At 38.6% G+C, this 18,821-nt stretch overlaps 2 protein-coding genes across 7 annotated transcripts in view; one reads left to right on the plus strand and one right to left on the minus strand.

Annotated features, from left to right (window-relative positions):
- The window catches only part of SH3D19 (SH3 domain containing 19), a 325,680-nt gene that overhangs the window by 128,722 nt on the left and 178,137 nt on the right, over positions 1–18,821 (plus strand). The gene's annotated exons all lie outside the window — the stretch shown is intronic.
- The window catches only part of LOC143666242 (serine protease 48-like), a 29,045-nt gene continuing 25,326 nt past the window's right edge, over positions 15,103–18,821 (minus strand). The window contains exon 6 of the mRNA XM_077139837.1: positions 15,103–15,497. Coding sequence (XP_076995952.1) covers positions 15,243–15,497 — 255 coding nt within the window. The 3' untranslated portion in view covers positions 15,103–15,242. The remainder of the gene's footprint in view (positions 15,498–18,821) is intronic.

The raw sequence follows: 18,821 nt of genomic DNA on the forward strand, positions 1-18,821 counted from the left end.
GCCTGAGGTGCCGACGGATGGAGAGAGGGTAAAGCTGGCAGGCCCCATGCATAACCTGAGCACTCTGAATTTGAATATTGTGAGTTCCACGAAGAAAGAAATTTATTTTATTTATTGTTATTTCCCCAAAACTCAGAAACAGTGCCTGTCACACAGTAGGTTGTGCAATACCTGTGACATATCTGCTGCATAGAACTGGATTTTAAAGTTCAAATGTAGGTTTGGATATTTGGCCAAGAAAAGGAGGCTAGTTTCCAGTTTTGGAGGGAGTTGCTAGGAAGATATTTAGGAGTAGCTGAAGACGGTTGCTGCTTTTTAAAAATGCCCCCAGCCCCATATTTTGTGTGGAAAATTTGGGGAGGGTGACGTTAAAGATATATGCGAGGAAAAATTGACTTGAGCTAGTGACAGTGGGATGTAGGCATCAAAGTGAGGACAAGTCAATGTTGCTCACATTTTGTGTCCTAGGAAATAAATGGTAATCGTCATTCGACGATCTCTCTAGGAAATGATACAAAACATTTAGTATGAAGCGTTAATTAGGGTGTATTTACTGTTTATTAATTTGAGCATACTGTGAGTACTTTTGTAGCAACTAGAACAAACCTTTCAATAGCACCTTGAGTGCAGGGATTTTGTAAACCTGTAGAATGTAATTTGATACTGATCACCTCACTGGTTTCCAATGAATGTTTAATGCAGATAATAAAGAATTAGGGGCTCTGATTCCACTGTTCTTTTCCTAGATTTCTTGCTTCTGCAGTAAGTTAAAAACAAAAAGTACCAACTTTTTAACATATCTGAATAAAATATTTTATACATCAATCTCTTATTCATTGTTTAGTGTGTGTTAGGAACTCATGTAATCCCAACAACCCTAGGATGTAAGTGCCTTTATCGCATTTTTTTCCCCTTCAGAATTAAAATAGATGTATATGAATAGAAAACTTCAAACATAGTTGAAAGTAGAATGGGTATTGTAATGAACTCATGTACCTGTCACCAGGTTCAGCAATTACGAACTCTTGTTTCATCTTGTACCCCCACCTGCTTCCTTCTTAAAAATTTTAAAGCATTTTTACGTAGTACATTTTATAATCACAACATATAGTGCTGATCCTCTTGTTACTTTTTGTAGGACAATAGAGATAATCAAATAATGTGCGCTTCTCTGGTTCCTGAACTCTCCTAAAACACTGTGGTTGAAACTTTTTTCTTTTTCCCAAGACCCGACCATTTGTTCACATCTTGCATGGTTTGCTTGTTTTCTCAGTTTCAGTTCAAACAACTCAGGAACACCTCTGTTACTTTTTAAAACATAATTTCCAAGAAATATCTGGCCCAGGGAACTCCATATTCCTCTTTATTTGCTGAAAGAGTAGCCCATAGAAAGTAGCTTTGCTGCCCTGCTCTGATGTAAATCAGTCATTACAAAAATTATCTATGGCTAACATGCAGGGAAGTGGAATTGAGGAGGGCATGGAGGGTCATTTTATATGCATCTTTATTATTTGATAAATAAGTATAACTTTGAACATTAAAAGAAAAGAAATCTAACAGAACATGGGAAATAATTGCCTAAGTCTAGTCTATTTGTTGCTTCGATTATGGGATTTTTTTTCAAATCTGTTTTTTCCCTATACAGTGAGCTACTATAATGATCACAGCAAATGCCATCTTGTTGACAGAAGAAATGATTGCTAAACTGAGGAAATTACACTTGGAAGGAGATATACAATTGTGTTTCCTCTGAAGATCATTTTTCGAAACACTGGCTAATTTATCATTGGTTCACCTGTTAGGGCTTATGACTTCAGTTGGCTTTCTGAAAGCCAAAATCGTTTGAAAAGCAAATCCTCATAACAAATTGTGAAAGCTGCTTAACACAATCATAACCTATTCTTGGCACTCCCTGCCTTTTTTGCTTTTTTCCTGTATTTCATGTCCATCCTATGATCCGATAGAACCTATTCTAGAAGACTAGATTCAAGAGATCTGGATTCTAATGCTTGACCTGCCACTAACCAGCTATATGACTTTGAGCAAGATTTCAGATGCCTCATCAACAGTATGAGGGATTTAGACTAGGAGTGTTAGGTCGGGGGAACGGGGATGGGCACTGCAACTGGAGCTGCGGAGGCTGTGTCGCCACTCCCAACATGGCTTCTGGAACCGCCCCTTCTGGACACCTGACTTCCGGAACTGGTGAACCGCCCCTTTCGGACACGACTTCCGGAACCGGTGAACCGCCCCTTCCGGACACCTGACTTCCGGAACTGATGAACCGCCCCTTCTGGACACCTGACTTCTGGAGAACCACCTGTTCTGGATGTCACCTGACCCCCTTGCTTAAAAACTGCCCACGCCATCACCCAGGCGCTGACTCACCTCCCTCCATCTTGGATTCGGTGAACTCAGCCCCGGAGCGCAGAAATAAACCCGCCCGCTTTAAATTTCTTGTTCTACCTTCCTTCTTTCTCACCCTTTCGCCTCCTAAACCTTTCAAGGGGGTCAGTAAACTACAACCTATAGGCTAGATTTGCACCTGTTTTTGCAAATAAAGCTTACTGGAACACAGCGATGGTCATCCATTTAAGTATTGTCTACGGGTGCTTTTGTACTACATCAGCAGAGTTGAGTAGTTGTAACAGAGGCAGAGTAACCCACAGAGCCTGAGATATTTACTGTCGGGCCTTTTACAGAAAAAGCTTGGTGATGCCTGTCAAGTTTGTTTTCCGATTCATAAATTTTTGTTCTAATTTTGGGATGCTCTGGCGAACTTTTTTTTTTTTTCCCCAATCAGGTTGATTTTTAGCAAATCACCAGAAAACTTGAACTTTGGAGCAGAAAAACACATAAATCACACTGTTACTTGTTAGATACCTGTGTTGGGCAAGTTTCGTTGTTATTCTGTGGTCACAAACAACCCCCACTGCTTAGTGTCTTCTAGGAATTATATTCAACTGCTGAGCCACAGCTCAGCTTCACTTGTCTGCCTTCTGGGATTCTGGCTGAAGGAGCAGTCCCTCTCTGGGGGGAAAAAAAAGCAAAGGACGAACTATGCCAGCTTTTAAAACGTCTGCTCAGGACTGGTGTAGATCACTTTTGCTCACATTTCATTGGCCCAAGTAAGTCCCTTGGCTGACCTGATGTCAGTGGCACAGGGAAGCGTAATCCTTCTGCAGGGAGACACTGCAAGTCTGCCTCCAGAGGATGGATCAGCTTTCTGTAGGAAAGGCGGGGCCTAGTGGGGAGCAGCGGCACATGCCACATCTCCTCAAAAGTTTGCCAGTTTGAGCAGACTGAAATTAATGGCACAGCTTAATTTTGGAGTTGTTTGTGTATTTTATTTCTTTGTGAACACCGTGCAACTACGATAACTACAGAGTGGCCTGTTGAGCTTTTGGAATATATTTTTGTTCTCTAAACTTGCTTGGTTAAAAAAAAATGCTCTATATAAGATTATATGTATCTGTTTGGATTCCCCCTTTGCGGAGTCTTGATGTCTTTAAGCTTTTTACCCCTCATCTGCTTCTCCTCCAAGGTTCCATGTCTCACAGAATGGTACCCGGCGAGTTGCCCAAGCCAGAAACCTAGGTGTGGTTCTTGACTTCCGCCCTTACCATAATTACCTGTATCTAATGAGGCAATCACCAGATTCTATTGAATCCATCTCCTTTGTAGCTCTTGACTCTGTCCTCCTCTCTCCATCCTCATTGCCACCGTCTTGACCCAGGTTGTACTCTCTCAACTTTGCAGCAGTCTCATAGCTGGTCTTCTTGCCTCCCGACTATTCTCTCCAGTCCATTCTCTATACAACAATAAAAGTGATTTTTCTAAGGTGCAAACTGATCATGTCATTCCTCTGCATTAAAAAATCTTTGAATGACTTTGTGCATTTGTATCCTCCCTTTAAAGGTCAAACTTATTAACGTGGCCTTGCACCTTTTTTCCCTTAATTTTTCTGGCTATTCCTAGCACTGTTCTATTATGCTGAGCTTACTCTCTTAGCTATAAATATAATCTTTCTTTTATAATTTTTTTCTAGAGCATGTTTTATGAACTCAGAGTATTTGGAAGATGTTTTTCACTTATTGCGACTTAAAATGCTTGATATAAAACTATTGTGCGATGTCGACTGCAGTATAGAGCAGATTGTTGCTGTCCTCATGCTCAATGGATTAGAAGAGCTTGGATAAGCTAAAGGGTAGCCCTTGGGCTCCTAAGAAAGCCAGGTTGACACTGTTTTTTTTTTTTTTTTTTTTTTTTTTACTTGTGCTGCGACATGATTTTGAAACTAGTCATTTATTGGGCCTCTTTAAATGGGTTAACATATTTTTCCTGACCCAACTCAGCAGTCTCTGGACCAAAAAGAGTGTGACATACTAGTGCATTTCTTTTTGAGTACTGTCTCCTGGAGGTCTTTCATGTTAGCCTTCTATTTTAAAACAGAAATAGCTTCATTGAACTCATGCAGGCTAGGAGATATTTCCTAAAAATCTAAATATTTGCCTTTGAAGATGCTCAATCTAAATATTTGCCTTTGAAGATGCTCAATCTTAATTTTTAAGGACAAATATTTTCATTATTAAAAAAGCATTGACACAGAGTCAAGGTCTCATGAACCAAGATGGCAGGAAAGGCTTTGTGGGGGGGCTATTCCCCCATAGAATCTTTGAGCAACTAGAAAAAACTGGCAGAGCCATCTTCCTCAAAGCTCTGAAAAACAGCTGAAAGGTTGCCATAATGGGAGAGGGCTGAATCAAGAAAATGCAGCTTTTGAATCAGGAAAATACAGCTTTAAAAACTATACAAGTTCACGGAGCCCTTGCTGGCCTCTCCCCACCCCTTCCCCGGTGCTGTGTGGAGCCAGCTTGTGTTCTAGTTGTGAGTTCCTGGGCCTGTTTAGATGGGGGACAATAACCCCTGTTTGCTTAGTGAGGAAAGTTTTCTCTGGCTTACCTTCTGAGAGCTTGTCTTAAAAGCAGAAGCAACCTACAAACAGCTAATGCAGTATAAAAACCAGTTAAGTGGAGCTAGCCTGAGACAAAGGAAGAGTCGCAGTCCTGTAGGAGGGGAGTTTTAAATGCCCCAAGCAAGCCTAAACCCAGAATAAGAAGCAGGCTCAGAAAAGATGGAAACCTTGGATTTTACTTTTCCTTTGGGCTGATCTTCTTGATAGAAGGGCGAAACTCTGATGGAGAGCACCAGCCAAAGCAGAGCCAATTGGCAAAAACTGTAAAAGGTCTCCACATCTTTTTGTTTGTTTTTGTTAGCTCCTGGCCTTCAAAGAAATCTGTCATATCCATAAGTTTGGATACAAACTTAAGGAACAGAGCTCAAGGACTAAATCAGAGTTAACACTTTAAAATATTAAAATGTTCAGTATGCAACAAAAATTATAAGACAGAGAAATAGGAAGAAATGATGGCCCACCCAAAGGCACAAGATAATCCAGAAACCATCAGTGAAGAAAACCGAATTTTGGACATACAGAACAAAGACTTAAATAAATGATCTTCAGTATGCTCAAGGAGATAAAGGAAACTGTAGAGAAAGAACTATAGGATGTCAGGAAAACAATGAATGAACACTATGAGAATCTCAATAAAGAAATAGAAATTTTTAAAAGTAACCTGTCATCGTCAGGTTCATGTGTCAACTTGGCCAAGTTGTGGTACCTGTTCGTCTGGTTGGGCAAGTGCTGGCCTGTCTCTTGCAATGATGACATTTCATAGAATTAGATCATGATCATGTCAGCTACATCCACAGCTGATTCCATTTGTAATCAGCCAAAGGGGAGTGTCTTCTGCAATGAGTAAAGCTTAATCTGATCACTGGGAGCCTTTTAAGGAGGATTCAAAAGAGACAGGCTCTTCCTGTCTGGGCTGGTGAGCCTCTCCTGTGGAATTCGTCCAGACCCTCCTTTGGAATTGCCGGCTTCACAGCCTGCCCTGCGGATTTTGGACTCTCTGTTCCCCACGGTCACGTGAGACACTTTTATAAATTTTATGTTTGCGAGTGTTCCCTGTTGATTCTGTTTCTCTAGAGAACCCTAACTAATACATAACCAAACATACATACTGGAGTTGAAGGCTGCAATAACTAAAGTAAAAAATTCCCTAGAGGTTTTCAATAGCAGATTAGAGCTGGAAGAATAAAAAATCAGTGAACTCTAAGACAAGACAATTGAAATGATTCAGTCTGAGGAGCAGAAAGAAGAGAGAATGAAAAAATTAAACACAATATAAGAATCCTGTGGGACACCATCAAGCATACCAACATACACATTATGGGTCCAGAAGGAGTAGAAAAAGAAGAAAGGGGCAGAAGGAGTAGTCAAAGAAATAATGGCAGAAAATCTCCCAAATTTAACAAAAGACATTAATATGCACATTCAAGAAACCCAACCATCTCCAAGCAGGATAAACTCAAATGAACCATGCACAGACATGTAGAAGTCAAACCATTGAATGCCAAGGACAAGGAGAGAGTTCTGAATGCTGCAGCCACATACACTTGCTTAAGAAGAAATAGAAGATTGTAATAGACCATAACTAGTAAAGACATTGAATCAATAGTCAAAATCTCCCAGCAACAACAACAACAAAACAAAACAAAAAAACCCTCCCAACAGAGACTACTCCTGGACCAGATGGTTTCAGTGGTGAATTTTACCTAACATTGCAAGAAGAATTAGCAAAGGTCCTGCTCCAATTCTTCCAAATAATTGAAAAGGATGGAACCCTTCCTAACTTATTTTGTGAGGTCAACATCACCCTAATACAAAAGCCAGGGAAAGATAATGGGTGGAAGTGATAGTAGCACAACCTTGTGAATGTAATTAACTCCAATGAATTATATATTTGAATGTGGTTAAACGGGAAGACTTGAGGTTGTATATATGATGCTGGAATAATGTAATAAAAAAAAAACCATAGTACTGTATGACACAGATAGTGAACTTTAATGTAAACCGTGGACCACAGTTATATCTTCCACGTGACGACTTTTCCTGTCGTGGTTTCCATATATCGCAGGTCAGCATAAGAAATTAAATGGGAATTGTTTGGGAGTTTTGCAGAAGCCACAGACGACACGTGAAAAAAATCTGCGAAGCCATTGCTGCAGCTACACCAGCAACCACAAAGCTTGTGCGTAAACCACAAGATCAGCACCTCTCTCATGTAGGAACTGCAACTTCTTTTGGTGCAGGATTGTTAGAAAAAGGGCATTTGGTAGACTTTGGCATCTCGAAAAGGCTAAGTCTGTATCTGATTCCCTGAAGGAAAATGAAGGTGAAGGGTCTACCCCTATAGACTTTCAGGCCAGCAAAGGCTGGTTTGAAATTTTTTTAATGTTTTAGCCTACGCAATGTAACAGTAATGGGAGAAGCAGTGTTCCTGATCAAGAGGCAGCTAGGGCGTTTCCTGATTGTGGGGTGCCATGCTCCTAACCCCCCACAATGTGGAAGGGATAACTGTTTATTTAAGAGTATAATTATAATGTTATGTTTTCATCAGCTGTAACAAAGGTTCCACATTAATATGAAGTATTAATAATAGGGAAAACTCTGGGGCACAGGTATATGGTGACTCTATGTTTTCTGCATGATTTTTCTGTAAACCTACAATTTCTCCAAAAAAGAAGACTTAAAACAATTCATTGACACAAAATTTCTTTGCTTAACCAACTGCTATGCTTTCTTTTTTTTTTTTTTTAGTTGCAAAATATATTGAATAAGGGCTTAATATCAAGGATAATATAAAAATTTTTACAATACAGCAACAGATAAACAATCCAGTTGAAAAAATGGACAAGGGACTTGAATAGACATTTCTCCAAAGATATACAAATGTACAAAAAGCACATAGATGAAAAGATGCTTGATGTCATTAGCTTTAAGGAACTGCAACTCAAAACAAAAATGAGCTACCACTTCACTCTCACAAATATGGCTAATTTTTTTTTATTTGTTAAATCCTATCTTATCTATTATATTCCTCCTCTTTAACATATATACATAAAAGCAATAAATTTAAAATACATTGCAACAATTAGTTGTAGAACAGATTTCAGAATTTTGTATGGGTTGCAATTCCACAATTTTGGGTTTTTATTTCTAGCTGCTCTAAGATACTGGAGACTAAAAAATCAATATAATGATTCAGCAATCATACTCATTTGTTAAATCCTTCCTTGCTGTATAACTCTACCACCACCTTTGATCGTTCTCCCACCCTTTAGGGGTATTTGGGCTATGCCCATTCTAACTTTCTCATGTTGGAAGGGGCTGTCAATAATATGGGGTGGGGAGATAGAACTAGTTGGTTTTCTGGAGAGGCTGGCCTCTCTGCATTTCAGGATTTATCTGGCCTGGGACCCCATCTGGAGTTTGTAGCTTTCTGGAAAGTTGTCATTGTGTATGAAAATTTGTAGACTCTCAGATAGAGCCCTAGGTTTTCTTTGGAGCTGACAGGAATGGTTTTGGTTGGGAGTTTGGCAAACTATGGTAATTAACAATATCTAGCTGAAGTTTGCATACGAGAAGCCTCCAGAATATCCTCTCAGCTCATTTTGAACTCTCTCAGCCTTTTATTTTGGTACATTTCTTTTCTCCCTTTTGGTCAGCAAGGCATTGTTGATCCCATGGTGGCAAGGCCAGGCTCATCCCTGGGAGTCATGTCCCATGTTGCCAGGGAAACTTTTACCCCTGGATGCCATGCCCCATGTAGGGAGGAAGGTAATGATTTTACTTGCAGAGCTGGGCTTAGTGATAGAGACTGCCTCCCTCTTATAATGATCCTTGTGATTATACTGGATGCTCTTGGTTAGTCTCGTCTCCTTAATTTTTCTACAAACTATTTTACCCCAATATCCTTAACACATCTGTATAATCTCATGTAATAATGTAAGGTAACATATTCACAGGTTCTGGGGATTAGGTCAAAGACATATTTGGAGGGGGGGGTCATTACTCAGCCTACCATTTCATTTAATAGCCCTGCAAACTTGGTCCTCCTCCAGTCTAACTCATTTCATTTAATGGTACCACCATTCGTAGGCCATCCTTTCATCCTGGTCACCACTTCCTCTCCCACCACTACATCCAGGCCATCAAATCACATCTATAGCCAATCAGAATGGTCACTCATTTCTCCTACCAAACTGTGTCCAGAATATATTCTTGCTATTTACATTAAAGTCAATGTCTTCAGCATTCTGGAGCCTTCGACCTTCATCCCATCCTTCACCTTTCATTCCTGGGTGTTCGAGGCTAATTGTAGTAGAATGCGGTGTGATAAGAGTGGGCCAGAGTGCCATGGGACTAGATCCCAGTTCCTTTATTCCAACCACATGGAGATGGGAAGTGAAGGTTTCTACGGCTCTTGGATGAATTTGGTGAGTTAAGGATAGTTATCCTCACAGGCAATTAGAATTTCAATCTCTCTTTTTTAGAAAAGTTGTGGGTTTACAGAACAATGATGAATAAAATACAGTATTCTCATATAACCCTATTATTAACACCTGGCATTGACGTGTTGCTTTTGTTACAACTGATGAAAGCACATATTTATAATTATGCTATTAACCATAGTCCATGGTTTAACTTAGGGTTCATTGTTTGTGTAGTACAGTTCAGTGGATTTTTTTTTTTTTTAAGATTTCAGTCTTGTTTATTCTTCTGACAATGAAAATTTTCACTCAACTATCAGTAGTGGGGAATAAATTAATCTACCCTCTGGTTATCTGGAACGGCTTCTTTCCCTTCTCTCTTTCCTGAAGAAGGAACATGTTTAAAGAAATTCCCAGGCAGCTGATTTCCAGTATGTTAAATAAGCTAAATGTAATCATACTTGGTGGGGAAAATGTTATAGCTTCGGTATGAGGTCAAACACTTAAAAAGATAAATTATCTACTGTTGATGAAATAAATCAAATTTAAGTTTCTCATTTTATTTTTCTGAATCCTTTCTCTGTAACATTGCCACATTTTTGATGGCTTTATAATTTAGTGAAATAAATGAAAAATGAGTGATTACTTGAAGTAACCTGTTATATGAAGCACAAATCTAGAAATAACTAAATGTGCAATGTTTTCTCCATTTTTAGAATAAAAAAATTCTGGTTTGGATATTTAGCTGTCTTAGCATAATCATATAGCCTTATTCCTTAAATATGTATTTAACAAATCCCACATTAATTAAAATGCCTCAAAACATGTTAAGATGAAAATTGGTGCATGTTACAATCAGGTATTCCAGGGAATAAAGTATTTTGCAAGTAAAATAGATTTTTAAGGCAGAAATTCTATGTTTAGCCCTCCTAAAATATAGTGTAAAATTTATATCCTCCTCATTTGGTTAGTTGTGGTATTTCTGACTAAAGTAGTTATAAGTAAGTACTTGACATTGGAGTTTTGTAAATATAATTGTTTTTCTCTTCTAATGTATTTCCAGGTGCTATATTTCATATATTGGGTTAAGTTTCACATTTTGTGTTTAAGCATTTGAAACAAAAGAACTAGTAGTTATATTGTTTGAGCCATTTGTGGAAATACAATCACAAGAATTGTTTAAAGTATCTTTAGATACCTTTTTTTTTTTTTTTGCCTCCTTTTCTAATAATTAGGCAAAAATACATGGGCTGAGGTGTTCAAGAGAAGGGTGTTCCAGGTGGAGAGGAATGCTGAAAGAAGGCCTACAAATGGAGTGGGATAAAGGGGCGAGGATATTAATCTGGGTAACAAGGGGAAAAAACAAACTGGAAATAAGGTAGGGACCTGTTTTAGTTTGTAAAAGCTGCTGGAATGCAATGTATCAGAAACGGTATGGCTTTTAAAAGGGGAATTTATTAAGTTGCAAGTTTACCGTTCTAAGGTTGTGAAAATGTAAACTATCCAAAGTAAGGCATCCAGGGAAAGATACCTTGATTCAGGAAAGGCTGATGGGTCCAGAACACGTCTGACAGCTGGGAGGGCACATGGCGATGTCTGCTAGTGTTCTCTTCTCATTTCATAAGGCTTCCTCAGGGGTGTTTTCCTTCCGCAGCTTCAGAGGTCCCTGGCTGTGGGGGCTCTCTTAGCTCTAAAGCTTTTTCCAAAATGGTTCCCTCTTAAAGGGCTCTGCTAAGCAACTCCACCTTGAATATGTGGAGACACATCTCCATGGAAACCACCTAATCAAAGGTTACCACCCCCAATTGGGTGGGTCACATCTGCATGAAAACCAAAAGATCCCACCTGGCAATATTGAATGAGAATTAAAAAGCATGGCTTTTCTGGAGTACATGACAGTTTCAAACTGGCACGGGGCCTTAGTGATGAATTAAAAAGGAGATGGTAAGAAACTTGGGCTGGTGCCTTTCTTGGGTTACCTTGATTAAATGGGACATATTGTAAGGACAGTGCAGATGGCGAATAGGAAGACAAAATACAGCGCACAGCCACATGGAAACCAAACCTTCTCTCACTGATGTTCGGGATATAGCAGCCCTCTGGAGTGTTTTGCTGTGATCTACTTTAGCACCCTGGTATCTGATTGTCTTTCTGTGCTGCTGGTTCCAACTGCCCTCTACCGGACTAGCCGCCCCCCCCCCCCCCCATACTCCTTTGAGCAGTGGTGCGGGATTCTCTACATTTGCATCACTCTTTTGTTCTTCCATCATTTCCCTGCTCTCAGCCCTCCAGTTGCTCCTCAATTCATTGAGAGTAAAAATTTGAAGCCTGATTAGTACCTACAAAGCCTACAGGACCTGGCGTCCAGCTCCCTCTGGTCTCAGTTCCTACCTCTCTTCCGCTTTGCTTACAGTGTTTCAGCCCAGTGGACCTCCCAGCTTTTCCTCACACGCTCCCACTTCACACCTTTGTATCTACTGTTCTCTCTACCTGGAGTGCCCTTTTCCCAGGTATTTTCTTGCTTCACTCCTTCATTCAGGCCTCTATCAAATGTTACCTCCTCAGAAAGGCTTCCCCAACCCCCTTTAGAAAGGCTACTAAAGTGCAGAGTTACCCTGTTACTCTGTCTCCTTGTTTTATTTTTCTGTATTTGACTTTTCCCCTCCACTAGAATGTAAACTCCTTGAGGGTAGGCTGTGGTGCCTGGTATGTAGGGCTGTATTCTCACTGCCCGGAGCATAGTAGGCGATACTGTTCAACGGATGTTGACGTAGTGTGTGGCTCGCATTCAGACTTCCCAAGAAGTCCGTTGGGTTGCGCAGTACGGAGTGTTATCTGTTGAGTAAGATGCTAGGCCAACTTCACCAGAGTCCCCTGGACACTTTCTTTAAGATAAGGAGGTCCTACAGTTCTCTTCTCTCTGTATCCCTTTCTTCTGCTTGGCGTAAGGTGGGTTCTTCCAAAGGTTTTGAATTTCAACTTTTGGCTCATGAGAAAAACCCTGCCAGACCTCATGCTATGGAGCAGTAGCCTCCTATTTTGAAGTGAAGGGTCTAGAGAAATGATGGGAAGCAGTATTTTTGGTTTTCTTGGCCTTCTTTATGTCTTTTTGTGTATGTCGTCCTGGCTCACATATTTGTGTGCTTTCTCTTCCTGTTTGTTCCTTTCTGGTTCTTAGTCTGTCCTTTCTCCTCTGTTCTCCTTTCTTGTCTCTCCTTCTCTCTCTTACTCTTGCCCTTTTTCTTAGCCCTCTGTCATTCCAAAGCCTACTTAGCTTGAGTTTCTGCTTTTGAGAAACCTTCCAGTTTACCTCTTTGTGTATTCATTTCTCTTCTTTTTTTCTTATGGATTAGGAGGTGTGAGGAAGAGAACTGGGTTGGGGCATTGTGCTGGTTTGAAAGGAGGTATGTCCCCTAGAAAAGCCATGTTTTAATCTAAATCTCATTTCATAAAGGCAGAATAATCCCTATTCAATACTGTATGTTTGAAACTATAATCAGATCCTCTCCCTGGGGGTGTGATTTAACCAGGAGTGCTTGTTAAGCTGGATTTGGTGACGACATGTCTCCACCCATTCTGGTGGGTCTTGATTAGTTTCTGAAGTTCTATAAAAGAGGAAACATTTTGGAGAATGGCAGATTCAGAGAGAGCAGAGCAGAATGGCATAGCTACGAGAAGCAGAGTCCACCAGCCAGCAACCTTTGGAGATGAAGAAGGAAAATGCCTCCTGGGGAGCTTCATGAAACAGGAAGCCAGGAGAAGAAGCTAGCAGATGAAGAAGCTAGCAGATGACGCTGTGTTCGCCATGTGCCCTTCCAGATGAGAGAGGAACCCTGACTGTGATCACCATGTGCCTTCTTACTTGAGTGAGAAACCCTGAACTTCCTCGGCCTTCTTGAACCAAGGTATCTTTCCCTGGATGCCTTTGATGGGACATTTCTATAGACTTGTTTTAATTGGGACATTTTCTCGGCCTTAGAACTGTAAACTAGCAACGTATTAAATTCCTCTTTTTAAAAGCCATTCCGTTCCTGGTATATTGCATTCCGGCAGCTAGCAAACTAGAACAGGCATTTTTTCCTTATATTTGAAAACCTATAGGCATTGTGCCAGGTGCTGGGCTACCAGGTAAGCAAAACACGTAGATGCTCAGTTGGGGAGATGAACAAGTCTAATTCATTCATTCATGTAACAAGTATTTATTGAGATTGTGGTATTGTGATGGATGAAAAAATTATTCTGACTCTCATGGAACTTGCAGTTTGATAAGACAGAAACACATTAATTAGTCAATTATGTAAATGAATGGTAATTCACAGCTGTGTTGATTCCTATTAAGGTGGGCTCCAGAGTGCTTTGAACATATCTATTAGGGGGATTTGTTCTCTTCTGTAGTGTGAGGGATGGCTTCCTTGTAGAAAGGAACATTAACAGATTTTAAGGCACACAGTAAAAATTAAGCAAAGGAGGGAATAGCAGGTGCAAAAGTCTGGTGCTGAGAGGATGCTTGGAGCAGTTGTGGAAGAAGAAGCATAGAAAGCTTATAGTATGGAATGAGGCCAGAGAGGCAGGCTGGGACCTTGCAGTGCTTTGTAGGCCATGTTGAAGTCTTCAGTCCATAGACAACAGGATGCCTATGAAGTGCTGTAAGCACGGGAGGAAGGGGGGAGGGTATAAAAATATTTTTTGTTTTTAAAACACTAGTCTGAATGCTCTGAAAAATAAATGGAGCTGGATGAAGATGTAAGATGTAAGAAAGGATATGGGGATGCCAGTTAGGAGACTATCATGGGAGTCTAGATAAGAGGTGAGGTTGATGATTAGTAAGGATTTTTATTTTCTTATTTTTTATTTTTAGCAGGGATTTTAAGTTTCCAAATCTACCTCACTTCTTATTAAATGTATTTATTTATCCAGAAAATATTTTTCTGAAAGTTGGCTTACCATAAGAGATGCAGATACAATACGCTTAAATCCGTTTAAATGAGACTTAAATGAGTGGAATTATAGCAATAAATCTAAAGGAAATGACTGCAATTGTGTATAAAGGTTAGCTCTGATCTCCCAGTAACCTAAGCACAGAATGAAATAGGAATGATTGTCTAATAACAGGAAGCAGGCTAGTTAAGTAAGATAGATACCTTTTCCTTGCACTAAACATTTAAAGGACTTTATTACACAAGTGGCAGTAAATAACCTGGCTAAGTCCAGATTGTTGAGACCCGAGACCACAGTTCTTGAGCTCATAGCATTATTCCATTTTTGGTTGCATTGTATTCTCAAAAATAAAGATTTCAGAAAAATACAGAGCTGAGCTATGTACATGTATTCCTTTTTAGACCTCATGCTCAAGTTTGGGCGAGGGTTGGAGGGGAAGAATAGGGTAGTAGAGGAGGTAAGAAATATAGATCAGGTAAGAAGCCTGTAATGCAACCTGTGGACATGAAGTAAACACTTGGTATCTTTCCTCAAAGACCTCTTTTGTCATCACAGATGCTTTTTTGCCTTGCCTGTTTCTCCAGAAGCCATTCAGTTGTATCCACAAGTACTTATTCATAGAGGGGCTCCTTCCTGCCCTATCAGGCTCGTAATCAGAAACAAAGAATGCCATACACAGAAGCGACAGCCTTATTTCTCAGCTGTTTACTTTCCATCTACAAAAACACACTCTCAGAGTCAAGAACATTAAAAAAATCATTTCAATTTTTTTTAATGAAGTCATCTAAGATTCCCACAGATTCTCCTGTGAATTCTCTGCCTTTAGACCTTGTTCTCCAGGTCCTCTCCTCAATGCCCTGTACTCCATCCGTGGCTTTGGCTATACTGCTACACTTTGTGGTATTATGTTAGTCCCCAAGGGCACAGGAGGGTCCCAGGAAAGCCAAAGAGAAGAGTACAATTAGGAAGAAGAAATCAGGTAGGTCCAGATTGTTGGGATCCAGGACATCAGCTCTTGAGATGGTGGCATTAATCCATTTCTGATAATAGGTCACATTGGTGTAGACTCCAGGAAGTTTACCACACTCTGCTCCCCAGCTTACCACTCCTATCTGAATCCATAAATCATCAATGTGACATGACAGAGGGCCTCCAGAATCACCCTAAGGAAGAGATAAAGGTCATGAGCATGTAAATGAACCATGAAGAAAACTGGCCACAAGGAATTAAGAGTTCCTTAGAACCAAGCAGTGCAACCCATGGAGTACAGCGCTCTGGAGGGAGCTAGTCTTCCCATTGCATTAGGGGGAGATTAATGGGAGTTCTGGAATTATAGAATTTGGTGTTGGCAGGTACCTTAGCTCAACACTACCAGTAGTTTCAAAATGCTCATCTGTGATCAAATTTTCACCAGTAAATGGTGAAATAACACTAATGATGTGATAAGGTTTTCATTAAAGCAAAATTTATTCAACTACCCTTTTTAAAAGACAAAAAAAAAAAAACCCACCTGTTCTTAGGTTCTTCATGCCTTTTTTTTTCTTTCTTTTTGCAAGTTGTGGTAACATATATATACAGTCATATAATTTTGCTTACCAATAAAATTTGCCATTTTAACCATCTGTAAATGTCCAAATTGCTGGTACTAATTACATTTATAATATCATGCTACTCAGTACCATCATCCCATTACCAACGTTGTTACATTACCCAAAATAGACACTCTATACCCATTAAGCAATAACTCTCCCACCTCTTCCCCTCCCCTGGCCCACCAGCCTCTGGAAACCAATAATCTACCTCCATATGAATTTGCTTATTCTAAACATTTTATATAAGTAGAGTTATACAATATTTGTCCATTTGTGTCTGATTTATTTCACTTAGCATAATATCTTCAAGGTTCATTCATGTTTAGCATGTATCAGAACTTCATTCCTTTTGTGGCTAAGTAATATTCCACTGTATATATATCCACTTTTTTTTTTTTAACCCATTCATATGTTGATAGGCACACTTGTTTCCACTTTTTGGCTATTATGAATAATGCTATGAATATTCAAGTGCAAGTTTCTGTGTGGACATCTGTTTTCATTTCTCTTGGGTATGGAGTAGAATTGCTGGGTCCTAAGGAAATTCTGTGTTTAGCATTTGGAAGAACTACCAGATTGTTTTCTAAAACAGCTGTACCATTTTATGTTTCCACCAGGAGTGTATAAAGATTTCAGTGTCTCCATATCCTAATCCTAATAACTCTTATTATCTTTTTATTATAACCATCATAGTTGATGTGAAGTAGCATAACATTGTGGTTTTGATTTGCCTTTCTCTAACGATTACTGATGTTGAGCATTTTTTTCATGTCTACTGGCCGTTTGTATATCTTTGAAGACTGTCTATTCAGATTCTTTGTCTATTTTCTAATTGGGCTATTTCTCATTTTATTATTGAGTTGTAAGAGTTCTTTCAATACAGGTCCCTTTTCAGATACATGATTTGCAAATATATTCTGCCAGTCTCTAGGTTAACTTTTCACTTTCTTGATGGTGTCCTTTGAAACATAAAAGCTTTTAATTTTGATGAAGTCTACATTATCTCTTGTTTCTTTTGTTTGTGCTTTTGGTGTTATATCTAGGAATTCATTGCCTAATCCAAGGTCATAAAGATTTACCCCCATGTTTTCTTCTAGGAGTTTTATAGGTTTAGTTCTTATAGTTAAGTCTTTAATCCATTTTGAATTAATTTTTGCAAACGGTGAGGTAGGTATCCAAGTACGTTTTTTTTTTTTTTGCGTTTGGATATCCAGTTGTCCTAGCATGATTGGTTGAAACTATTCTTTCCTCAGTGAATTGTTTCGGCACCAATGTTGAAAATCACTTGTCATGAAATGTGAGGATTTATGTCTGGATTCTCAATCCTATTACACTGAACTATTCTAGCATATGCGAATACTACACTGTCTTGATTACTGATGATTATTGTTGCATCATAGTAAGTTTCGAAAGTATGACTCCTCCAACTTTGCTTTTTTTTTTCAAGGTTATTTTTGCTCCTCTGGGTCCCTATAATTTCCATATGAATTTTAAGATCAATTTATCAATTTCTACAAAGAGACCAGATGGGATTTTGATAGAGATTGCACTGAATCTATGATCAATTTGGGGAATATTGCCAACTTAACAATACTGTCTTCTAATCTATGAACATAGGATATTTTTTCATTTATTTCTTTTATTCATTTCAACCATATTTTGTGGTTTTAAAGTTTAAATTTTACACTTCTTTTGTTAAATTTATTCCTAAGTATTTTTTTCTTTTTGATTGTATTATAAATGGAATTCTTTTCTTCATTGCACTGTTAGATTTTTCTTTGCCAGATTATAGAACTAGAATTAAGTATTGTATATTGATCTTGTATCCTGCAACCTTGCTGAACTTATTACTAGTTTTAATAGTTTTTCGTGGTTCCTACAGATTTTCTACATATAAGATATCATCATATATGAATAGAGATAGTTTTTTGTCTTCCTTCTAATGTGGATGCTTTTTTTTCTTTCTTACTTGCCTAGTTGTCCTGGCTAAAAACCTCCAGTATCATATTGAATGGAGGTGGTGAGAGCAAATATCCTTTTTCCTAATCTTAGGGGGGAAAGCTTTCATTCTTTCACCATGACGTATAATGATAGCTGTGGGTTTTTTGTGGCTGCACTTTGTCAGGTTGAGAAGGTTCCCTTCTATTCCAAGTTTGTTGAGTGTTCTTATCATGAAGGTGATCACAGGATGATCATGTGGTTTTTATTATTTATGCTGTTAATATTGTACATTACATTAACTGTCTTTGGATGTTAAACCAAACTCACATTTCTGGTATAAATCCCACTTGGCCATGATGTATAATTCTTTCTGTGTGTTGCTGGATTTGGTATCTAGGATTTTGTTGAGGAATTTTGTGCCTGTATTTATAAGAGATATGGTTTGTAGTTTTCTTTTCTTGTGATGTGTTTTTTTGGTTTGGGTAAGAGGATAATATTTGTTTCATAGAATGAGTTGGGAAGTTTTATTTCATCTTCTGTATTTTAGAATAACTTGTGAAGAGTTGGTATTTTTAAAAATATCGGGTGCCATCTTGGTGGTGTTTTCTTTACTCAACAAATCCATCTTTTATTATAGATCTATTCAGAAATTCAGTTTCTTCTTGAGTTATAGTAGTTTGTCTTTCTAGATATTTGTCTATATCATCTAATTTATTTAATTTATTATATTATTTAATAAATATTTATATTATTACATTTTAAATATTACCTTATGCTTATTTCTGTATAGTTGATATTAACATTTCTTTTTTATTTCTATTTTAGTAACTTGAATCTTCTCCCTTTTCTTTTGATCAGTCTAGTTTAAGTTTCTTTCAATTTTGTTGATCTTTTTGTAAAAATAACTTTTGTTATTGATGGTTTTCACTACTGTTTATCTGCTCTCTATTTCAT

This window comes from Tamandua tetradactyla, chromosome 22 (genome assembly GCF_023851605.1).
Source record: "Tamandua tetradactyla isolate mTamTet1 chromosome 22, mTamTet1.pri, whole genome shotgun sequence".
NCBI classification, from domain to species: Eukaryota; Metazoa; Chordata; class Mammalia; order Pilosa; family Myrmecophagidae; genus Tamandua; species Tamandua tetradactyla.